This window comes from Trichomycterus rosablanca, chromosome 3 (genome assembly GCF_030014385.1).
Source record: "Trichomycterus rosablanca isolate fTriRos1 chromosome 3, fTriRos1.hap1, whole genome shotgun sequence".
Lineage (NCBI taxonomy): Eukaryota > Metazoa > Chordata > Actinopteri > Siluriformes > Trichomycteridae > Trichomycterus > Trichomycterus rosablanca.
The window spans coordinates 5,233,023-5,259,112 of NC_085990.1; the positions used below are offsets into that span (position 1 = coordinate 5,233,023).

At 39.4% G+C, this 26,090-nt stretch overlaps 3 protein-coding genes across 3 annotated transcripts in view; 2 read left to right on the top strand and 1 right to left on the bottom strand.

The window, feature by feature from the left end:
- lyrm1 (LYR motif containing 1) overlaps window positions 1–26,090 on the bottom strand; it is a 176,436-nt gene that overhangs the window by 122,874 nt on the left and 27,472 nt on the right. The gene's annotated exons all lie outside the window — the stretch shown is intronic.
- Window positions 29–2,121, top strand: LOC134310811 (C-reactive protein-like). The gene is made up of 3 exons (XM_062992508.1): window positions 29–94; window positions 1,193–1,262; window positions 1,414–2,121. The coding sequence occupies exons 2-3, from the start codon at window positions 1,205–1,207 to the stop codon at window positions 2,028–2,030; spliced, it is 675 nt and encodes a 224-aa protein (XP_062848578.1). The 5' UTR covers window positions 29–94; window positions 1,193–1,204; the 3' UTR covers window positions 2,031–2,121.
- itga10 (integrin, alpha 10) overlaps window positions 18,585–26,090 on the top strand; it is a 45,056-nt gene continuing 37,550 nt past the window's right edge. Inside the window, exons 1-2 of the mRNA XM_062992510.1 lie at window positions 18,585–18,636; window positions 22,860–22,971. Of these exons, the coding sequence (XP_062848580.1) occupies window positions 18,585–18,636; window positions 22,860–22,971 (164 nt within the window). The remainder of the gene's footprint in view (window positions 18,637–22,859; window positions 22,972–26,090) is intronic.

Sequence of the window (26,090 nt, forward strand, 5' to 3'; positions counted from 1 at the left end):
CTGGCCTCCTGTGCACAGGTACCTAAAATCAACATATCTGCTCAGAGATCAATCAAACCTAACAACCTGCTGTCAGAAGTGGGATAGATTTCAGGTGAGTAGATCCAGATCATTCTCATGTTGGATCTAATTTATTGGGCGAAATGCGAGAGACATCCCCAAACAGGTCGCAAATTCATCACAAGGCACACACACACACACACACACAAACACTTAGGGCAGTTTTCAGTAGCTTCGGTTGGCCTGACTGCATGTCTTTGGACTGTGGGAGGAAACCAGAACATCCAGAGGAAACCAAGACAGACACAGAAAGAACATGGAAACTCCATACAGAAAGAATCCTGATCACCCAGCCAGGGAATCAAACCCAGGCCTATTTTGCTGTGAGGTGACAGCGCTACCGTGCCGCCCCTATATTACTATTATTTTCTTCTTCTTGTTCTGTTATCATTGTTTTTAATTATTCCTATAATTTTATTAGTAATATTTTGTTATTATCATTGTCATTGTTACTATTATTATTATTATTTTTTTTTATGTGTAATATTACTATCGTTACAAATATTGTTTATAATTGTTATTAATATTACTCTTGTCATTGATATTTATTATTATTATTATTTATCTTTTTTTCTTTACTATTATTGTTTTGTTCTGTTACTATTTATATTGTTGTTGTTTAATTATTCTTATTATTTTATTAGTAGTAGTAGTATTATTACCACTATCATTATTATCATTATTGTTGTTATTATTATCATTCTTTAATCATTATTATTATAATTATTTTATTTTATGTGTATTATTATTATTATTGTTACAAATATTGTTTATAACTGTTATTATTAGTATTACGTGTTATCGTGTTATTTATATTTATTATTATTATTATTCATCTTTTTCTTCTTCTTATTGTTTTGTTCTGTTACTATTTATATTTTTGTTTAATTATTCTTATTATTTTATTATTAGTAGTAATATTATTATCAGTAATTATTATTATTAGTATGAGAAATGTTTGGATTAATTCAAAGTACGTAATATCTATAATTTTATATGCCTCAAAACAGTGGGTGGTGGGTGTGGCCAAAGCAACTCAACTCAATAATTTAAAAAGATGTCCACATACTTTCTGTCCAATAGTGTAAAAAAATTAATTGTACATTTTAATGTGTGTGTGTGTGTTGATCAGATTGGCAGTAAGATGTTGACTCCAGTGATTGTGCTGATCTCTGTACTCTGCTTCACTTCTGCCACTGAAGGTGTGTATACTCTAATCAACAACAATCAGTACTCATGATTATACAGTCAGGAGTGTGTGGTAGCTGTGGAACCAGTGTTACTGATGCAGGAATCTTTGTAAGACTAACTGGGTCTTTTACATCTAATCCAGATCTCTGTTTCTTTCTGCAGTGGGTCTAAATGGAAAGGTGGTCTTGTTCCCCTCTGAGACGGATTCCAGTCTTGTTAAACTCTTTCCCCAGAAGTCGATGGCTCTCTCAGCCTTCACGCTGTGCATGCAGGTCGGTACTGAGCTGCGGGGCGAGCGGGAGATTATCCTCTTTGCTTATCGCACCAACGACTTTGACGCACTGAACGTGTGGCGTGAGAAGGATGGCACATTTGCATTGTACCTGGCTGGAAAACCCGTCTTCTTTCATCTCACACCTCTCTCTACATTTCGTACTCACCTGTGTCTCACCTGGGACTCCAGTACCGGACTCACTGCCTTTCATGTGAATGGACGCCGCAGTGTACGACAAGTCTTCAAACTGGGTCACAAGATCCAGCCAGGTGGCACCGTGCTGCTCGGTCAGGATCCCGATACGTACCTGGGCAAATTTCACAAGACACAGAGTTTTGTGGGTGAGATCACGGATGTGAATATGTGGGACTTTGTGTTGTCAGATGCCCAAATCAATGCGCTTTATGCCAACCTGAACCTGCGAGTGCTACGTGGGAACATCTTCGACTGGAGCTCAGTGCAGTATGAGACCCGAGGAAACGTCATGATAGTGCAGGATGACTGACTACACACTGACTCACAAGCACACAAGTACACTAATGTTGGGAGTTTGATATAATTTCATCAAATTTTTATGTAATTACACATAAATATACATACTGAGTGCTCTAATATATACAGTGTATCACAAAAGTGAGTACACCCCTCACATTTCTGCAAATATTTCATTATATCTTTTCATGGGACAACACTATAGACATGAAACTTGGATATAACTTAGAGTAGTCAGTGTACAGCTTGTATAGCAGTGTAGATTTACTGTCTTCTGAAAATAACTCAACACACAGCCATTAATGTCTAAATAGCTGGCAACATAAGTGAGTACACCCCACAGTGAACATGTCCAAATTGTGCCCAAATGTGTCGTTGTCCCTCCCTGGTGTCATGTGTCAAGGTCCCAGGTGTAAATGAGGAGCAGGGCTGTTAAATTTGGTGTTTTGGGTACAATTCTCTCATACCGGCCACTGGATATTCAACATGGCACCTCATGGCAAAAAACTCTCTGAGGATGTGAGAAATAGAATTGTTGCTCTCCACAAAGATGGCCTGGGCTATAAGAAGATTGCTAACACCCTGAAACTGAGCTACAGCATGGTGGCCAAGGTCATACAGCGGTTTTCCAGGACAGGTTCCACTCGGAACAGGCTTCGCCAGGGTCGACCAAAGAAGTTGAGTCCACGTGTTCGGCGTCATATCCAGAGGTTGGCTTTAAAAAATAGACACATGAGTGCTGCCAGCATTGCTGCAGAGGTTGAAGACGTGGGAGGTCAGCCTGTCAGTGCTCAGACCATACGCCACACACTGCATCAACTCAGTCTGCATGGTCGTCATCCCAGAAGGAAGCTGACGCACAAGAAAGCCCGCAAACAGTTTGCTGAAGACAAGCAGTCCAAGAACATGGATTACTGGAATGCCCTGTGGTCTGACGAGACCAAGATAAACTTGTTTGGCTCAGATGGTGTCCAGCATGTGTGGCGGCGCCCTGGTAAGAAGTACCAAGACAACTGTACCTTGCCTACAGTCAAGCATGGTGGTGGTAGCATCATGGTCTTGGGCTGCATGAGTGTTGCTGGCACTGGGGAGCTGCAGTTCATTGAGGGAAACATGAAATCCAACATGTACTGTGACATTCTGAAACAGAGCATGATCCCCTCCCTTCGAAAACTCCCTTTTCCAACAGGATAACGACCCCAAACACAACCTCCAAGATGACAACTGCCTTGCTGAGGAAGCTGAAGGTAAAGGTGATGGACTAAACCCAATTGAGCACCTGTGGCGCATCCTCAAGTGGAAGGTGGAGGAGTTCAAGGTGTCTAACATCCACCAGCTCCGTGATGTCATCATGGAGGAGTGGAAGAGGATTCCAGTAGAAACCTGTGCAGCTCTGGTGAATTCCATGCCCAGGAGGGTTAAGGCAGTGCTGGATAATAATGGTGGTCACACAAAATATTGACACTTTGGGCACAATTTGGACATGTTCACTGTGGGGTGTACTCACTTATGTTGCCAGCCATTTAGACATTAATGGCTGTGTGTTGAGTTATTTTCAGAAGACAGTAAATCTACACTGCTATACAAGTTGTACACTGACTACTCTAAGTTATATCCAAGTTTCATGTCTATAGTGTTGTCCCATGAAAAGATATAATAAAATATTTGCAGAAATGTGAGGGGTGTACTCACTTTTGTGATACACTGTATGTAAATGAGTAACCATCTTACCTTTTGGCCTCAGTACACACACACACACACACACACAATCTATCAATCAATCCTTGTTTGTAAGTCTGTATGAATATTCCTCTTCCCAGAATAAAAGTAGATCAGCTCTGAATCTCTTGTGTGTCTCATTGTTGATCAATACACCTGTTGTTGACGAACTTAACATTAGGAGAATGTGTTGATGTTTTTCGCCATTAGGGGGCATTGCAGCACATACAAACTTTCTGTAGTAGGCGTATAGCTGGGGGGTATTCCAGAAAGCGGGTTTAACAAACTTCAAACTTAACCCTGAACTCCGAGTTGACTTATCTCACCGTGTCATAGCCGGAGTTTTCTGTTCCAGAAAAGCGGTTCAGGGTTAGATTACTCAACTCTGAGTAGATTAAACCCAGCAGAAGCGCGTTCACGGTTAACTATAAACAGGCATTCTCAATGGAGTGGCGATAAATGGATTCATCATGGATGTGAATGAAAGAAAAAGTAGCCCGTAATACTTTACACCAATAGAACTGTTCATTTTAATGTTTGCATGTGCAGATCATGAAAATGTTTTAAATGTAAAAGTAATACAGCAGCGTCCGTAAAAAAAGATGTCGCAAATGGCAAAAAAAAAGTTAGTTAAATGTAAGTTAATGCGTGAGTTTAAATTAAATAAAAAAACTTGTTGAAACATAATTCAACATTTAGCAGAAGGACAGGGCAAAATGTTTAATATGTCAGTTTTGTCGATTTTACACGTTTTTTCCCCTTTCATTTACTCAATCTAGGTGTAATCCAAGTGGAATCAGATGCACATAGCAGCAGATAAAAATAAAATACAAAAACTGTCTATGTTCAAGGCATGTTTATTACATGTAGAGTCTGTAGTGCATAAACTGTGGAATATTAAGAACTGCATTGGTACAGTCTGAACACTTTTTATTGCCATCTCTCCAGTGATTGGTGGTGTGGTTTTGAGCCTCCTGCAATTGTTAGTGATCTAAATGTCCCTAGATCCTGATGAGTATAAATAATGTTCTTTAATAAAAAAATAAAATAAAATAAAAAAAAAACACTGTTGAAGGACGATAGAGAAACCATCTCCTCTGTCTCAAGGTGGGATGATACTGGGAGGCCTATAGAGGTACAGGATATGTTGAACATAGAGCATGGCATTTCATTTGATCTACCATGATAATGTGTGTGACTGTCCTCTAACAGAATGTGATGCGCAGTCCCGAATCAGATGAGGGACCATCCACATCCAAAGCTCAGCTTAGAACAGTAAAAATGTCTTACCAAATATCTGAAATATTGAGAACACAAAAAGCTATGTTTGATCATAACATGCTATTTTTGCCTCTTTCTTTCAAGTTGGGTGTAAATGATCTATACAAGGTCCATCTGGAGAAACAAATTGCAAAGTGTGATCCTCAGGTGGAGCATATAAAACAGACAAGGCTAGAAACTTAGTTGCTTGAATTTAAGATGGGTGTCAGTGCGAAGGGTGTATAAATATAAATGTTCTTACTAAAGAATAAGGACAAGGAAGTTAACTTGCTGCATTGTTTTATTTTCAGTGATCATGCACAGAGCCTGACCATTTGGCTTCAATATTTGTAATGTGGGTAGCATCACATAAGATCTTGATGGAGAACATTAAGTTGCAGAATGTGTATTAAATGTTACACTGTTTTATTTAAAACATTTGTTTATTTTTTAAGATAACGGTCACTACCTGTACGTGGAGGGATATTCTGTCTGCTGTTCACATAATCCTTTTCATTTTTTGCTGGTGCTTTAATGGGAATGTGGGCTCCATCCATGCAGCCACTTACCCTTGGGAATCCTTAAGATGGTGCAGAGCAATTTTTTATTACTTTTCAGTTTTTATCTTTATTATTAAAGACAAACCTGCTATTCTGTGGCATTCATCTTTGATGTGTATTACAGACAAACAAGAGTTTCAATGCTAGGCATACTTTTTGGATGGACCAACATACAAAAAACGGAGAGCAATGCATAAAGTCTGCAAAGAAGTGAGGGCTGATCCACAAAGTGTAATATTGCAAATGTGTAAAAAATAATACTTGAATAGACCCAGGGCAGTTGCAACATTCATTGATATGTAGTAAAATCATTCTTTAACATAATTTTGCAAAGACTTTCCTGTGTACAGATAGGGTCTTCATTCATTAATGTGACTGTATATACAGTGTATCACAAAAGTGAGTACACCCCTCACATTTCTGCAGATATTTAAGTATATCTTTTCATGGGACAACACTGACAAAATGACACTTTGACACAATGAAAAGTAGACTGTGTGCAGCTTATATAACAGTGTAAATTTATTCGTCCCTCAAAATAACTCAATATACAGCCATTAATGTCTAAACCACCGGCAACAAAAGTGAGTACACCCCTTAGTGAAAGTTCCTGAAGTGTCAATATTTTGTGTGGCCACCATTATTTCCCAGAACTGCCTTAACTCTCCTGGGCATGGAGTTTACCAGAGCTTCACAGGTTGCCACTGGAATGCTTTTCCACTCCTCCATGACGACATCACGGAGCTGGCGGATATTCGAGACTTTGCGCTCCTCCACCTTCCGCTTGAGGATGCCCCAAAGATGTTCTATTGGGTTTAGGTCTGGAGACATGCTTGGCCAGTCCATCACCTTTACCCTCAGCCTCTTCAATAAAGCAGTAGTCGTCTTAGAGGTGTGTTTGGGGTCATTATCATGCTGGAACACTGCCCTGCGACCCAGTTTCCGGAGGGAGGGGATCATGCTCTGCTTCAGTATTTCACAGTACATATTGGAGTTCATGTGTCCCTCAATGAAATGTAACTCCCCAACACCTGCTGCACTCATGCAGCCCCAGACCATGGCATTCCCACCACCATGCTTGACTGTAGGCATGACACACTTATCTTTGTACTCCTCACCTGATTGCCGCCACACATGCTTGAGACCATCTGAACCAAACAAATTAATCTTGGTCTCATCAGACCATAGGACATGGTTCCAGTAATCCATGTCCTTTGTTGACATGTCTTCAGCAAACTATTTGCGGGCTTTCTTGTGTAGAGACTTCAGAAGAGGCTTCCTTCTGGGGTGACAGCCATGCAGACCAATTTGATGTAGTGTGCGGCGTATGGTCTGAGCACTGACAGGCTGACCCCCCACCTTTTCAATCTCTGCAGCAATGCTGACAGCACTCCTGCGCCTATCTTTCAAAGACAGCAGTTGGATGTGACGCTGAGCACGTGCACTCAGCTTCTGTGGACGACCAACGCGAGGTCTGTTCTGAGTGGACCCTGCTCTTTTAAAACGCTGGATGATCTTGGCCACTGTGCTGCAGCTCAGTTTCAGGGTGTTGGCAATCTTCTTGTAGCCTTGGCCATCTTCATGTAGCGCAACAATTCGTCTTTTAAGATCCTCAGAGAGTTCTTTGCCATGAGGTGCCATGTTGGAACTTTCAGTGACCAGTATGAGAGAGTGTGAGAGCTGTACTACTAAATTGAACACACCTGCTCCCTATGCACACCTGAGACCTAGTAACACTAACAAATCACATGACATTTTGGATGGAAAATGACAAGCAGTGCTCAATTTGGACATTTAGGGGTGTAGTCTCTTAGGGGTGTACTCACTTTTGTTGCCAGTGGTTTAGACATTAATGGCTGTATATTGAGTTATTTTGAGGGAAGAATAAATTTACACTGTTATATAAGCTGCACACAGACTACTTTTCATTGTGTCAAAGTGTCATTTTGTCAGTGTTGTCCCATGAAAAGATATACTTAAATATCTGCAGAAATGTGAGGGGTGTACTCACTTTTGTGATACACTGTATATATAGGCCCTGTTTTAAGTAACAATCATGTTTGGGGTTAATTACTACAATTAATTTGAACCACAAATGATTTTAGCTTACTAAACTGTGTGTGTTAAAGGTATTCTATATTAATCCCTAACATTCCATTCATAATGTTATAATGTTATAACAAGCCTTTTTATTCATATTGTGATTAATAATGTTGCAACTGCCCCTTGTTGCAACCGTCCCCACTCTCCCCGAATTGAGGGCAGTTGTAGCCTAGTGCTTAAGGTACTGGACTAGTAAACAAAAGGTCACTGGTTCAAGCCCCACCACTGCCAGGTTGCTGCTGTTGGGCCCTTGAGCAAGGCCCTTAACCCTCAATTGCTCAGACTGTATACTGTCACACTAGTGTAAGTCGCTTTGGATAAAAGCGTCTGCTAAATGCAGAAAATGTAAATGTAATTGACTGTGATAAAAACGGAAAGGTTCACAGAGAAATTAATCGGGAAATGACTAATCTGAGTTTAATGACTCGTTTCTGACTAAGATCTCTTCGAATAATTAGCGCGTCTGTATCCACTGGATCCTGGAGTAAAGGACACGCCGGGTTTACATGAGAGAAGTGTGTGTAACCCCGGGTTAGGTTTAAGTTAACCTGCCAGCGAGCAGGTTAGCTTCAGAGCGTAAGTTGCTACAGTAACTGACACAGGCTCTCTTTAATCCCGGTTTCTGGAACGGAAAAACCTCGAGTTTTCCTTAATTCTGAGTTAACTTACCCGGTTTAATCACTTAACCCGCTTTCTGGAATACCCCCCAGGGTTATACTCTAGCTGCTGGCAATTTTAGTGTCTTCACTTAACCTGACTGCACGTCTTTGGACATTGGGAGGAAACTGGAGCACCCAGAGGAAACCCACGCAGACACAGTGAGAACATGCAAACTCCAACCAGAAAGAAAACACAGACCACTCCACCTGGGCATTGAACCCAAGACCTCTCTGCTGTGAGGTGACAGTGCTACCCACCAAACTAACACACACCCTACCATTACTACTACTAATAATGATAATAGTAACACAACACAAACAACAACCATTATAATGTAATAATAATAATAATAATAGCAATAACAATAATAACAACAACAATGATAATAATAGCAATAAAAATAACAATAACAATAATAATAATAGCAACAACAATAATAACACAATAATAATAGCAATAACAAAATAATAATAATAGCAATAATAATAACAATAATAATAGCAATAACAATAATAATTATAATAATAATAAGTTATACTTATATAGCGCCTTTCACAAACCCAAGGTCGCTTTACATTAAGGATAGCGAACACACAGAAAATAAACAGAAAAAATAAATAAATAAATACATCGCAGAAGATGAACAGAAAATAATTTATCACACAAAATTGAACAGGGGTGCGTTTCCCGATAACGATTGGTCTTAGCAATTTACGAACAACTTTTTTTTGAACAACGCCAATTTTGCGAGTGTTTCCCAAAAGCCCACGTAAGTCTCCGAAACTACGAACGAAATGTAAGAAGTTCTTTGTTTGCTCCGCCTCTGAAAAGGCACCACCAGTCAAAAACTGAATCACCGATTATCATATAATTTCTCATTATTACGTCACAAAAAGCAAATAATTCTGCAAGAAAACCTTTTTTATAAACTACTAACCAATATAACTTTAAATTACTTGTATAAAAACATTACATTTGCAATCGCTATCTGTTGCATATTAAGGCTATATATAGGCGCACAATTAACCTTTCATGCATCAATCCAGAAAAGCATGCCAAGTCTACAGCGCAAACTGGGGCATAATTTAGTTAAGAGAGGGCCATGACAGGTGTAAGTCAGTTATCTGCAACAGACCCTACTTTGGAAGAGGAAGCATTACTGACAATACTAGGTCCGGCAGCCACTGAAGGGATAGCTGGGGGAGTAGATGTATGTTTAAAGTTCCCATCTACCCATCTACCACATCTCCTGTGCAGCCTTCACTTTGCAGCAGTCCTGGGTCATCTCCTGGGCCTTCCTCTGCACAGTCCAGTCAAATAGCTTTACCTGATCAACAGGACTTCATGGCCAAGCAGTTTTCAATGGCAGAATTATAGCTAACTAGTGCCATCTATTGATTTAAACATCTATTGATTTAAACATTGAAATGCAACAGTGCTTATTTTATAGTCAAAATTGAATGAATGACCTACACACACACACACACACACACACACATATATACAGGGGTTGGACAAAATAACTGAAACACCTGGTTTTAGACCACAATAATTTATTAGTATGGTGTAGGGCCTCCTTTTGCGGCCAATACAGCGTTAATTGGTCTTGGAAATGACATATACAAGTCCTGCACAGTGGTCAGAGGGATTTTAAGCCATTCTTCTTGCAGGATAGTGGCCAGGTCACTACGTGATGCTGGTGGAGGAAAACGTTTCCTGACTCGCTTCTCCAAAACACCCCAAAGTGGCTCAATAATATTTAGATCTGGTGACTGTGCAGGCCATGGGAGATGTTCAACTTCACTTTCATGTTCATCAAAACAATCTTTCACCAGTCTTGCTGTGTGTATTGGTGCATTGTCATCCTGATACACGGCACCGCCATTGGATGCACATGGTCCTCCAGAATGGTTCGGTAGTCCTTGGCAGTGACACGCCCATCTAGCACAAGTATTGGGCCAAGGGAATGCCATGATATGGCAGCCCAAACCATCACTGATTCACCCCCATGCTTCACTCTGGGCATGCAACAGTCTGGGTGGTACGCTTCTTTGGGGCTTCTCCACACCGTAACTCTCCCGGATGTGGGGAAAACAGTAAAGGTGGACTCATCAGAGAACAATACATGTTTCACATTGTCCACAGCCCCAGATTTGCGCTCCTTGCACCATTGAAACCGACGTTTGGCATTGGCACGAGTGACCAAAGGTTTGGCTATAGCAGCCCGGCCGTGTATATCGACCCTGTGGAGCTCCCGACGGACAGTTCTGGTGAAAACAGGAGAGTTGAGGTGCACATTTAATTCTGCCGTGATTTGGGCAGCCGTGGTTTTATGTTTTTTGGATACAATCCAGGTTAGCACCCGAACATCCCTTTCAGACAGCTTCCTCTTGTGTCCACAGTTAATCCTGTCGGATGTGGTTTGTCCTTCTTGGTGGTATGCTGACATTACCCTGGATACCGTGGCTCTTGATACATCACAAAGACTTGCTGTCTTGGTCACAGATGCGCCAGCAAGACGTGCACCAACAATTTGTCCTCTTTTGAACTCTGGTATGTCACCCATAATGTTGTGTGCATTGCAATATTTTGAGCAAAACTGTGCTCTTACCCTGCTAATTGAACCTTCACACTCTGCTCTTACTGGTGCAATGTGCAATTAATGAAGATTGGCCACCAGACTGGTCCAATTTAGCCATGAAACCTCCCACACTAAAATGACAGGTGTTTCAGTTATTTTGTCCAATCCCTGTATATACTGAGCAGCCATAACATTAAAACCAGTTAGTGTGTGTTGTGCTGGTATAAGTGGATCAGACAAAGCAGTGCTAATGGGGTTTTTAAACACCTCATTGTCACTTCTGGACTGAGAATCGTCCACCAACCAAAAATATCCAGCCAACAGCGCCCCGTGGGCAGCGTCCTGTGACCACTGATGACGGTCTAGAAGATGAGCGACAGCAATAGATGAGCGATCATCTCTGACTTTACATCTACAAGGTGGACCAACTAAGTAGGAGTGTCTAATAGAGTGGACAGTGAGTGGACACGGTGTTTAAAAACTCCAGCAGCGCTGCTGTGTCTGATCCACTCATACCAGCACAACACACACTAACACACCACCACCATGTCAGTCACTGCAGTGCTGAGAATGATCCACCACCTAAATAATACCTGCTCTGTGGTGGTCCTGTGGGGGTCCTGACCATTGAGGAACAGCATGAAAGGGGGCTAACAAAGTATGCAGAGAAACAGATGGACTACAGTCAGTAATTGTAGAACTACAAAGTGCTTCTATATGGTAAGTGGAGCTGATAAAATGGACAGTGAGTGTAGAAACAAGGAGGTGGTTTTAATGTTATACCTTGCAGCAGCCTGGGTGGCAGTTCTCGCGAGGTTAGTGACATTTCAGTTTGGAGAGGCACAGGAGTGTTTTTTAAAATTATAATATAATACGGGAAATTTACGGGAAAATACTAATACGGGAGGACGGCGGGAAAGAGGGGTAAAATACGGTAGTTTCCCGGCCAAAACGGGAGACTTGACAGGTATGAGTTAAGAGGTACTTAGTGAGTTACGAATGGGTCAGACTACCCTTAATTTACGAACGATTTTAAGTACTACGTTAGTTATGAAGGGTTTCGGGAAACACTCTTAAATTTAAGAATGTTCGTAAGTACGAGGTTACGAAGTACTTAGCGTTACGAACGTTTTGGGAAACGCACCCTAGAAAGTTAAACAATCACACAAAAAGAAAATAAAGCAATCACACCAAATCAGCAGAAGAAGAAGTGAGACAATAATAATACAACAATAGCAACAATAATAATGATCATAGCAATAACAACAACAATAATAATAGCAATAACAAAAAAAACAACAATAAAAAACAAAACAATAATTATAATAATAGTAATAACAATAATAAAAATAAAAATAAAATAATAATAGCAATAACAATAGCACTAATAACAACAACAATAACAACAACAACAACAACAACAACAATAATAATAATAATAATGGCAATAACAATAACAACAACAACAACAACAAAACAATAATAATAATAATAATAATAATAATAATAATAATCATAATAATCATAATAATCATAATAATAATAATAGCAGCATTGTGCTTCAATAGCAAGGTGGAACCTGTCCTGTAACATTTTCCAACCGCCCCAAACGTTAATACCAATCTATCTACAGGGGTTGGACAAAATAACTGAAACACCTGTCATTTTAGTGTGGGAAGTTTCATGGCTAAATTGGACCAGTCTGGTGGCCAATCTTCATTAATTGCACATTGCACCAGTAAGAGCAGAGTGTGAAGGTTCAATTAGCAGAGTAAGAGCACAGTTTTGCTCAAAATATTGCAATGCACACAACATTATGGGTGACATACCAGAGTTCAAAAGAGGACAAATTGTTGGTGCACGTCTTGCTGGCGCATCTGTGACCAAGACGGCAAGTCTTTGTGATGTATCAAGAGCCACGGTATCCAGGGTAATGTCAGCATACCACCAAGAAGGACAAACCACATCCAACAGGATTAACTGTGGACGCAAGAGGAAGCTGTCTGAAAGGGATGTTCGGGTGCTAACCCGGATTGTATCCAAAAAACATAAAACCACGGCTGCCCAAATCACGGCAGAATTAAATGTGCACCTCAACTCTCCTGTTTCCACCAGAACTGTCCGTCGGGAGCTCCACAGGGTCAATATACACGGCCGGGCTGCTATAGCCAAACCTTTGGTCACTCGTGCCAATGCCAAACGTCGGTTTCAATGGTGCAAGGAGCGCAAATCTTGGGCTGTGGACAATGTGAAACATGTATTGTTCTCTGATGAGTCCACCTTTACTGTTTTCCCCACATCCGGGAGAGTTACGGTGTGGAGAAGCCCCAAAGAAGCGTACCACCCAGACTGTTGCATGCCCAGAGTGAAGCATGGGGGTGAATCAGTGATGGTTTGGGCTGCCATATCATGGCATTCCCTTGGCCCAATACTTGTGCTAGATGGGCGCGTCACTGCCAAGGACTACCGAACCATTCTGGAGGACCATGTGCATCCAATGGCGGTGCCGTGTATCAGGATGACAATGCACCAATACAGACAGCAAGACTGGTGAAAGATTGGTTTGATGAACATGAAAGTGAAGTTGAACATCTCCCATGGCCTGCACAGTCACCAGATCTAAATATTATTGAGCCACTTTAGGGTGTTTTGGAGAAGCGAGTCAGGAAACGTTTTCCTCCACCAGCATCACGTAGTGACCTGGCCACTATCCTGCAAGAAGAATGGCTTAAAATCCCTCTGACCACTGTGCAGGACTTGTATATGTCATTTCCAAGACGAATTGACGCTGTATTGGCCGCAAAAGGAGGCCCTACACCATACTAATAAATTATTGTGGTCTAAAACCAGGTGTTTCAGTTATTTTGTCCAACCCCTGTATTTTCTCGGCAGCTCTCGTTAGGGGTCGCCGGTGGATCGTGATCTGCATTATTGATTTGGCACAATTTTTACACCGGATGCCCTTCCTGACACCGGCCTCCCTATTTATCCGGGCTTGGGACCAGGGGGGTATTCCAAAAAGCGGGTTAAGTGATTAAACCGGGTAAGTTAACTCAGAATTAAGGAAAACTAGAGGTTTTCCGTTCCAGAAACCGGGATTAAAGAGAGCCTGTGTCAGTTACTATAGCAACTTATGCTCTGAAGCTAACCTGCTCGCTGGCAGGTTAACTTAAACCTAACCCGGGGTTACACACACTTTCTCATGTAAACCCGGCGTGTCCTTTACTCCAGGATCCAGTGGATACAGACGCGCTAAGTATTCGAAGAGATCTTAATCAGTAACGAGTCATTAAACTCAGATTAGTCATTTCCGGATGGATTTATTCGCAAACCTTTCCGTTTTTATCACAGTCAGTCAATTCGGGGAGAGTGGGGACGGTTGCCACAAGGGGCAGCTGCAACATTATTAATCACAATAATCACAATATTAATAAAAAGGCTTGTTACAGCATTAATTATAACATTGTGGATGGAATGTTATGGATTAATATACGTAGAATACCTTTAACACACACAGTTTAGTAAGCTAAAATCATTTGTGGTTTAAATTGATTGTAGTAATTAACCCCAAACATGGTTGTCACTTACATTATATATATAATTACTTATATACTGTATATAATTTTACTGCTAGCTATAATGATTGAAAACCCTATCTGTACAAAAAAAGTCTTTGCAAAATTATGTTAAAGAATGATTTTACTACATATCAATGAATGTTGCAACTGCCCTGTTATGGGTCTATTCAAGTATTATTTTTTACACATATTATCATATGCATATATGTTACAGCCGTGTGTGGGTGGGTAGCTGACACATGTGGATTTTATTTTATTACAATGTTGTCTTTTATTATTTGAACAGCAGACAGAATATCCCTCCACATACATGTAGCGACCATTATCTTTAAAAATGAACAAATGTCAAATAAAACAGTGTAACATTTAATACATGTTCTGCAACCTACTGTTTTCCATCTTATGGAGATGCTTTCAGTAAGATCTTATGTGATGCTACCCACATTACAAATATTGAAGCCAAATGGTCAGGCTCTGGATCACTGAAAATAAAACAATGCAACAAGTTAACTTCCTTGTCCTTATTCTTTAGTGAGAACATTTATATTTATACACCCTTAGCACTGACACCCATCTTAAATTCAAGCAACTGAATTTCTAGCCTTGTCTGTTTTATATGCTCCACCTGAGGATCACACTTTGCAGTTTGTTTCTCCAGATGGACCTTATATAGTCCATCTTATTTACACCCAACTTGAAAGAAAGAGACAAAAATAGCATGTTATGATCAAACATAGCTTAATGTGTTCTAAATATTTCAGATATTTGGTAAGACATTTTTACTGTTCTAAGCTGGGCTTTGGAGGTGGATGGTCCCTCATTTGATTCGGAACTGCCCATCACATTCTGTTAGAGGACAGTCACACACATTATCATGGTAGATCAAATGAAATGCCATGCTCTATGTTCAACATATCCTGTACCTCTGTAGGCCTCCCAGTATCATCCCACTCTGAGGCAGCGGAGATGGTTTCTTTATCGTCCTTCAACAGTGTTTTTTTTTTTTTTTTTGCATTAAAGAACATTATTTATATTTATTAGGATCTATAGGGACATTTAGGTCACTAACAATTGCAGAAGGCTCAAAACCACACCACCAATCACTGGAGAGATGGCAATAAAAAGTAAATAAAATAAAAAGACTCCAATTAACCTGGCTGCATGTTTCTGGACTGTAGGAGGAAACTCACGCAGACTCGGGGAGAACATGCAAACCCCACACTGACAGGACCCGGACCTCCTTGCCTGGGGATCGAACCCAGGACCTTCTTGCTGTGAGGCGACAGTGCTACCCACTTAGCCACCGTGCCGCCCCCAAACTTTAATAACAATGAATAATCTAATATTACAGACAAAACTTTGGTAATAATTGCTTAAATTATTTGGCAAAACAAATTGTCAGGAGGCAAAAACTAGTATTTTCAGATATTTTTGAATAAGGACATTTGTGTAATACACAGTATTTTTATGCACATCACCTTTGGATGCAATCTGACTTGTTCAGCTTATTCAAAATGAGAGCTGAGTCACAGTAATCTGCATCTTATGTTTTCTTAAGATTGACCGACCTGAGCTGTTAGGTGTGATTTAATTCTCCAGGTCCTGGATTCTCCAAGCTTCGATTTCTGACCTGTTTTTAAAGCTCCTTATTTTGAGTTGTTATGTGAACACACACACACACACACACACACACAGAGAGAGAGAGAGAGAGATAGAGAGAGAGAGAGAGAGAGAGAGAGAGAGAGAGAGAGAATAAATGAATGTAGTTAGTTTGAGGTTTGAAACATGAGGCTCAGAGGGAATGTACCGCAATATAAAGCGCTCTTTCAGTTCCGCCTTGTGCGCTCTGGAGAGAAACTCCTACAAAACTACATAAACATTCCTACAATATTTCTACAAAACCATAAGCAAGTCAAGTAAAACAACCCCAAACATTTTACTAATGTAGACGGGTTTGTACTCATGTGTAAGGGATAACGACCTGACAGCGCAAACGTTTTGGACTTGGATTGAGCACCAGTGGGAACAGTACAGTGTAACTGTGTGTACATGTTTTAGCTTTTAGTATTTGTTTGTTTGTTTGTTTGTTGGGCCGTTTTGATGGGATCTACATGAAGTTTCCAGTATAGCAGGTGTTTAATGGAAGTTTGGTATTTTAGCGCTGCGCAAAACTGCATTTTGGATCGACGATGATCTACAGATTCTTTTAGTTTCATATGGGAAAAAGTCTACAGACAAGGTAAGAAGAATTTCAGCACACTGCTTTGGTATTAACACTGGTTTGCGAAATAGAAAAAAGTTTTATTATTACAATTATTTATGTATTTATCTTTTGTCTATGTGTCGTGCGTAAAATGCGCAAACTGGAGATGAGCTGCTCCACGAGTTAAAATAAAATCCCGCCTTAATTTACTCAAGAAATGTTAGAAAATATTGAAGGAGCAAAACAGAAATGTTAAGATGGAACTTTGAGGTGGTTAAACAATGTATGGATTTATTTATTTATCTATTTTATTTATTAGGATTTTAACGTCATGTTTTACACTTTGGTTACATTCATGACAGAAACAGTAGTTACTCATTACACAAGATTCATTATTTCACAAGTTTAATGTCAAACACAGTCATGGACAATTTTGCATCTCCAATTCACCTTACTTGCACGTCTTTGGACTGTGGGAGGAAACCGGAGCTCCCGGAGGAAACCCACACAGACACAGGGAGAACATGCAAACTCCACACAGAAAGGACCCAGACCGCCCCACCTGGGAATCAAACCCAGGACCTTCTTGCTGTGAGGCTACCCACTGAGTCACCGTGGATCCATACCATCCCTGTATGGATTTAAAACAATGGTGTTTCAGTCACAGACTTAGTCACTTAATAATGACTTTGTGGAAAATGACAAAGGTAGGTACTGAAATGAAGTTTAAACTCAAACTAAAGTAGCCATTTGTTAATATGCTGCTATCTTTATAGGTACTAAAAATCTGCGGAAAGAGCAAAACATCGTGACCTTATGTTACAGCCTCATATGGCTTTGATTTCTGATTTATATACAGAACAACCTACAATTTGTCAGAGTAACAGTTACAGAAATGAATGAACACTGACAGAGCTACAATGTTGCTAAAACACTTAAGTTAGAATGGAATAAACGAGAGTTCCGTAAAATCTGATCATTACTGCATCTAATGAACCACAGTATGGTAACAGAGTTGAATAAACACTGGCAGTCGAAGGGCTAAAGAAAAACTCCAGGAGAGTAACAGAGCTGAATGAAATCTGCTAGTAACAGAGCAGAATAAAGTTTGACAGATTTACTTAAATAAACACTGAAAGTTACAGAGTTGAATGAATACTGACAGAGTAATCAAACACTGAAAGTTACAGAGTTGAATGAATACTGACAGAGTAATCAAACACTGAAAGTTACAGAGTTGAATGAATACTGACAGAGTTACAGTGCAGAACTAACCATCATTTATTAACAGTATTATGGGTTGAATGAACACTGATAGTTACAGAGTTAAATGTTGATTGAACACTTTATATGTTGATTTAGTCCCAGACATTTTGGGCTGTGCCAGATTATTTGACAGCAAATCTTTCATATTACAAGATGATGTGAGTATTTGTGTGTATAGTGGAAGAGACCTGGAGTTCCAGGCTAGAATGAACTATGAACTAAGTCACAGTGTTGAAGATTACTGAGAGATAAATAAAATTTTAAAATGAATTAGAATGACAGATTTACAGAGCGGAATTTACCATCCCGAGAACATAGATCTCAGACCTCAATGTGGTTACAGAGTTGAATAAACACTGACAGTAGTTAAATGTAGGAGTTAAATGTTGATTTTATGCTTCATACCTGTGTCAATTTATTATTAAGGCTGTGCCAGATGATTTGACAGCATATATATATTTTGTTAGGGCAATGCGAGAGGTCGGACAGTGAAGAAGAACAGAGTCGGACTTAAAGTGGGAAATCTAGCATTGTGCTGACACTGCCATGCACCCGACATAGACCGACTGCTGTGTTTATTCACCAAAAAGAAGAGAAAAAGAGAGACAGAAGTAGTAAAAGGACTCAACATAACAACATGAAGACTCAGAAATATCTATATTTATTGAAGACCATCATTCTTCTAAGAGGTAAGTTCTCCTGTCTGAATAATAAAGTGTATTGTTTTTATATCTAAGATCATATGCCTAGCTCCATCCTGGATTATTTGGAGAAGCTTTTATTTAAATGTAATAATTCAATGTTGGTCCTCTTTTTCTACACTATATGGCCAAATGTATTTGAACACCTGACCATGGGCTTTTTGGATGTAGCATTTAAAAAAAGAAATGGTATTAAAATAGAGTGACCTCTATGTGATCTATTCGACTATAACAACACCCACTCTGCTGAGAGGCTTCCTAAAAGACTTTAAATTATGTCTGAGAGAATTTGTGCCTATTCAGTCAAATGAGTATTTGTATGGCTGGGGACTGATGTTGGTCAAGAAGCCTTAATTAATGTTCTAGTTCATTCCAGAGATCTTTAGTGGGGTTTAGGTCAGGACTCTGTAGGTCACTGTAGTTTATTTAAACTGAGCTTTTCTTCATGTCTTTATAGAGTTTGCTTTGTGTATAGGGGCACAGTCATGCTGAAAGTTGGCAGCATCTAATTTTCTTTATAGAATAGATTTATTTAACCTGTTAGCAGTTGCTGTGACTGGAACACATGAATTCAAACATTAGAAGGAGTCTCCTAATAATTTTGTTCATTTGGTGTAAATCTGTTAGTTGTTTAATGACCGTTGCAATCTGTTAAGACAGGAATAATTAAGTCAATGTTAAAACACGGCCATTGGGACAATATATATAATTCTTTAATCAAAAGCAATGTGAATTAGCTATTTTTTAATACTTGATGTGTCAACCTTCCTGCTGTTACAAATTACTTTGTGACCAATCACTAAGTATCAGATGTTTGTGTGTGTTTGTGCGTGTGTTTACAGTTGATTTAGAAAGTGTTCAGACTCCTTGACTATTTGAACACTTTATTGTTGATTTGACTTCTACATTTAATCACCCATAATGATGAATTGTTTTAGCTGTGTGGTTTGGGTCATTGTTGAGTTGAAAGATAAACTGTCGCCTCAGTCTGAGTTTGGTTGAACTCTGGAGGAGGTTTTCCACAAGTATGTTTCTGTATTCGGCTGCATTCATCCATGTCTAAACTCCTTCCAAAATAAGCTGTTGACCCACGAGCTGTTTATTTCATACAAAGTGTTTATTACGAGATTAGTCTGTATTGGTTTCCTAATCCAGTTTAATTATTTTAAACCTACCGTAACATGACTGTGTTGGATCAGGAAGCCAGAAAAGAAGGTCTTTGTTAGTATAAACATTAAGACCTGAGATTAGAAAAAGCTGCCTGTTTTGACGACAGATCTAAAGCTTCTTAATGGAAGGAAAGAAAACTGTGTTAAAACACCCGAAAAGTTATGTTAATAGTCTGTGTACGTCTGTGAAACATATGTTTCTTATTTAAATGTTACTAGTGCACGTGCATGCTGTTCTGTGGGTGGTTTACCAAAACTGTACTGTTCATAATTCTAATAAACTCGAGATATACAGTATCATTCACATCCCAGAGCATTTAAGAAGCCAGTTATTTAGAATAATGGAACATAAAGACTAGCTTATTGTGGTCTTTGGGTTATAAAGTTTGAATGAAAGCAATAATAAGTGTCGGATGCCTTTCAAATACATTTTAAATCATTAGTTCAATAATTTTTACTAACTTTGAGCTGAGTCCAGTACCAAACCCCCAATTACAGGGCAACAGGCTTTCAAACATTCACTTACTTTTACTTACACAACCTCACTTGGGAATGATTTAGAGTAGCAAGTCAACCTTGTGCATGTTTTGAGGAGGTGGGGGAAATTGAAGTACCCGGAGAATACCCTCATAAACACCCTGAACGCTGAACGGCTCACAGACAAGTACAGCAATCCTTAAACAGGATCAGTTATTTTAATTATGTAAAACTGACTGACCACATGTTACATGCACACTATACAGATGATTTGAATATTAATTCATCCAGTGGGTGTCAACACTGCAGGAATGCACACGTTTGAACAGGCTGTTTTGAATATGTGATGCTGTTGATGTATTTTACAGACCGTTTCCTCTGATGAACAAGCATAACTATGTTATGCTGAACTGTAAATGAGGAACACAGGTGTGGGTTTAAGGGATTCACTCTCTTTCCCAGTCTTCCCCTTTATCGCCCACATTTTTCCCAGCCCTCATCTCTCTCAGGAGGACTGGTAAAGTAGGAATAATAAAAAAAACACCTGCAAAACTGCAAGAGGAGCGAAGCTTGGAGAGAGGAAAGAGATAAGAGTGAATTAGAATGTAAAATTTATTTGGCAGAGTCGTTTGACAAAGCAGTAAAAGATGGGAAAACAAGATGTGACCCATATCTGTGTTTATAACTGAGTAACTATGAATGCACTTATAGCATTTATGCTATACTAGTTTGCTGTGTAACAACAGGCAATAATTAAACATGAACAATTATGTCAACTTCAGTCATGAATGTAGTGTATGCTCTGTACTATCTGCTTATGGAAGAGCATCTGATCCCAATATAAACAAGCTGAAGAATAAAGAGGTACAGGTATAAAAGGGGTCACCCAACAAGGACACAGGATGTCACTTGTGCATAGCACAAGTGTCCATGATCCTAACACACAAATTACTAGAGTATAAACTATTTAAACAGTGAGGGAAACAGGAAACTATGATACAGCATTCAAAACTGCATCTTTTTGTGACTAGTAAGGCCCATTTATCTGTGTCTTACTATACTAGTGATAGTACAGTATCATATTTTACCACTTGGCCAGCTGAGCGCCTTAAAGTAGACAGCAAACTCTAGTGAGGTTCAAGCTTGTCCTGAGCATCTTCCATCTCAACATTATTGTGGCCACTGTGGTCCTGGATATAGTCAAAGCCATAGTCAAGTTTTATATCCTTGCCATCTAAAATATGTTTTTTACTTTGTACTTTTGGCAGATTAAGTGTAGACACTGAAGGGTAGAAATAGCATTTATATCAACTTTAAATCAAATCCACAACACAAAAAAGTGCAAAAAATCAAATAGTCAATACATGTCCACTGTAGTTGTCTCTCCTTTATTGCCTTTTCTGTGCAAAATTTGAGAAAAAGAAAAACTCAGACTGGAGCAATGTCAGTATCATGTTTGAGGTTGAAGGGGTTTGGGTCTGTTCCTACCGTCTTTCTGAATCACTTCCTTTTTAGTAAGGTCTCTGAATAAACAAGCATATAAAAGCCAACCAAAACAGAGCTTTGACCAGAGGGAATGACTTTCCTGTATGTGTACAGGTTAAAAACACACCTCACAAAGAGTGCTGTGACATACAGAATTCCCACTTTGGACTACTTGATAGAAGATGTTAAACCTGGTGTCAAGAAATATTATATAATACTTATAATAATATAGTAATAATATATACAGTATATAATAGTTATTTGAGTTGGTTTCACCTGGTTGAAGTAGTTCAGATTTGACTTGGCTAGTGGTAAAAGTTGACTTGTTTGAATGTGTCTGTTTGTTACATGTAGTAAAGGAACGCTTGTGCACCAAACAGGGAACTTCTATGTCCAGTAGTTATTACAGTGGTAACCCTGTCCCTCCCCATTCTGTCTCTCTCAATTTCTCCAAATCTTTGCTCACTGGTCTCCTCATTTTCCTAAATCATACACCACACGAAAAGGACCTGAACACCAAAACATCACATTTAAATTGTTAAATATCTAATTTGTTAAGTATACAAACAGTATACACCTTTACTTCTATAAGTCTTCCCACAACCAATTAGAGTCTGTCTGTAGGTATTTGTGGTTATTTAGTCAAAAAATATTATGAGCTCAGGCACTGGACAGGAAGGCATGGCTCACAATTGATGTTTTAGTACAGCCGAATAATGTACAATGAGGTTAGGTCAGGATTATGTTCATGCTACTACTAATTTTAATTATTGATGATATACTGTTGATACTGATATGATATCCTTCAACTCAATAATTAGGATGATTGTCCACATGCCTTTGGCCATATAGTAAGACTCTTGTTTCTTTCTTTATTCTTTTTAGTGACTAAACAGTAATGGGGTTGCATTGGTAAATAGCTTGATTCACGAGGGGCTCTAAAGATAAAATAGAAGCGTCATATGAAGAGAAATGAAAAGAGATAGGCTATAGCGTTATAGGCTGATTTCGACTCATTTTGTCTCAAGTGGACATTACTGTTGTATCCAGCGTGTGCTTTACCTCATGCCAATCTTTCAGGGCTGTGTGAATGCTTTAACATTGACGTGAACCGGCCGCACATCTTCAGTGGAGCGGACGATGCCCTGTTTGGCTTCTCTGTGCTACAACATGAAGCTGATAGAGAGAAATTGTAAGTATTATGTTTCTGTGAAACAGTTTTGCATTGTTTCAGAATTACATTTACATTTTCAGCATTTAGCAGACGCTGTTATCCAAAGCAACTTACAATTGTGATAGTACACAATCTAAGCAATTGAGGGTTAAGGGCCTTGCTCAAGGGCCCAACAGTGTCAACCTGGCAGTGGGGGGGTTGCTGAACCAGCAACCTTCTGATTACTGGACCAGTACCTTAACCACTAGTCTACAGCTGCCTGAATTACTGTTTAAATGATAAAAATAAAGTCTCGTCATTTTCAAAATGTTGCCTTAATGAAGGTAGAAAGAGGGTTGGAATAAAATACTAATATATTTGTACTTATGGACTGATTACACTACAGATCAACCATAACATTAAAACCACCTCCTTGTTTTTACACTCACTGTCCATTTTATCAGCTCCACTTACCATATAGGAGCACTTTGTAGTTCTACAATTACTGGCTGTAGTCCATCTGTTTCTCTGCATGCTTTGTTAGCCCCCTTTCATGCTGTTCTTTAATGGTCAGGACCCCCACAGGACCACCACAGAGCAGGTATTATTTGGGTGGTGGACCATTCTCAGCACTGCAGTGACACTGACATGGTGGTGGTGTGTTAGTGTGTGTTGTGCTGGTATGAGTGGATCAGACACAGCAGCGCTGCTGGAGTTTTAAACACCTCACTGTCACTGCTGGACTGAGAATAGTCCACCAACCAAAAATATATCCAGCAAACAGCGCCCTGTGGGCAGCGTCCTGTGAACACTGATTAAGGTCTAGAAGATGACCGACTCAAACAGCAGCAATAGATGAGCGATCGTCTCTGACTTTACATCTACAAGGTGGATCAACTAGGTAGGAGTGTCTAATAGAGTGGACAGTGAGTGGACACGATATTTAAAAACTGTGTCTGATCCACTCATACCAGCACAACACACACTAACACACCACCACCATGTCAGTGTCACTGCAGTGCTGAGAATGACCCACCACCTGAATAATACCTGCTCTGTAGTGGTCCTGTGGGGGTCCTGACCATTGAAGAACAGCATGAAATGGGGCTAACAAAGCATCCAGAGGAACAGATGGATTACAGTCAGTAATTGTAGAACTATTGTCTAATAAAATAGACAGTGAGTGTAGAAACAAGAAGAAGGTTTTAATGTTATGGCTGATCGGTGTAGAAGCCCCCAAATCATCCTAGCTCCTCTACATTAAGATTGGGTAAATTGAACATTACCAGATTAAATATTTATGAGACAAAATACATACTGGGTTTTAATAATGGATTTTAAATATAAAAATAAATATCCTAAGTTGTTTTTTAAGGCAAGGCAAGGCAAGGCAAGTTTATTTGTATAGCACCTTTCATACACAGTGGCAATTCAAAGTGCTTTACATAAGGAAAAATTAAAAGCATTAAAACTATCTAGAACCTCAGAAAGACTTCTTGCAAACATTTAGTTACAATTAAGACAACATGAAATTCAAACAAGAGAGATAAAAATTAAGAACATGAAAAATTAAAAGAAAATATTGTAAAATATACCCTACAATTTGGGAAATACGAAATTAAAACAAGAGAGATAAGCAATTAAAACATGAAAACTAAAAGAAAATATAGTAAAATATACACTACAATTTAGAATGTACACTACTCTATAAAAAGAATTATTAAGAGCATGAAAAACTAAAAGAAATAGGGTAATAGCAAAAATTTCGAGCTCAATCATAGGCACAAGAAAAAAGAAAAGTTTTTAACCTGGATTTAAAGATTTCTACATTTGCGGAACATCTAATATCTCCTGGCAGTCTGTTCCAGTTATATGCAGCCCAACAGCTAAATGCTGCTTCACCATGTTTAGTTTGGACTCTGAGCTCAACTAGCTGACCTGAGTCCATGGATCTAAGAGATCTACTAGGTTTATATTCTCTAAACATATCTGAGATGTATTCTGGGCCGAACCCATTCAGTGATTTATAGACCAGTAGCAGCACTTTAAATTCTATTCTGTAACTAACCGGAAGCCAGTGTAGAGATTTTAGAATTGGAGTGATGTGCTCAGTTCTCTTCGTCTTAGTTAAAACTCTAGCAGCAGCGTTCTGAATGAGCTGTAACTGTTTAATGGTCTTTTTGGGAAGTCCAGTTAAGAGACCATTACAATAGTCCACCCTAAAGCATGGATCAGCTTCTCTAGGTCTTGTTGGCACACTAGACCCTTGATTTTGGCTATATTTCTAAGATGGTAGAAGGCTGTTTTGGTGATGGTTTTAATATGGCTGGTGAATGTGAGATCTGAGTCTATTAGAACGCCAAGATTTCGGACTTGGTCTTTGGTTTTTAGAGCCCGGGAACTGAGGTGCTCACTGACACTAGACCTCTTTTCTTTGCTGCCAAACACCACAATCTCTGTTTTGTCCTTATTTAACTGTAAAAAATTCTGGCTCATCCAGTTATTGATGTCCTCCAGACACTGACACAGTGAATCTATTGGGCTGTAATCATCTGGTGAGAGAGCCAGATATATCTGTGTGTCATCTGCATAACTATGGTAATCAATGTTGTTAGCCTGTAGCATTTGGCCTAATGGCAGCATATAAAGATTGAACAGAAGAGGTCCGAGAACTGATCCCTGGGGGATTCCACATGTCATAGCCACCCTGTCAGATTCACAGATGCCAATAGTGACGAAGTAACTCCGGTCTTCTAAATAAGACCTGAACCAATTAAGGACTGTTCCGGAAAGTCCAACACAGTTTTCCAACCTGTCCAGCAGTATTCTATGATCTACAGTGTCAAAGGCAGCACTAAGCACTGATATTTTACCCGAGTCAGTATTCAGCCGTAGATCATTTAACACTTTTATGAGAGCCGTTTCAGTGCTGTGGTGAGCTCGAAAGCCTGACTGAAATTTGTCAAAATAACCACTGGAATTAAAAAAACTGCTGACTTGATTGTAAACAACTTTCTCAATGATCTTAGCTATGAAAGGAAGATTTGAGATCGGCCTGTAGTTGTTTAACACAGACGCATCCAGAGTTCTCTTTTTTAGGAGTGGCTTAATGGCAGCTGTTTTCAGTGACTTTGGGAAAACGCCTGATGCCAGTGAGC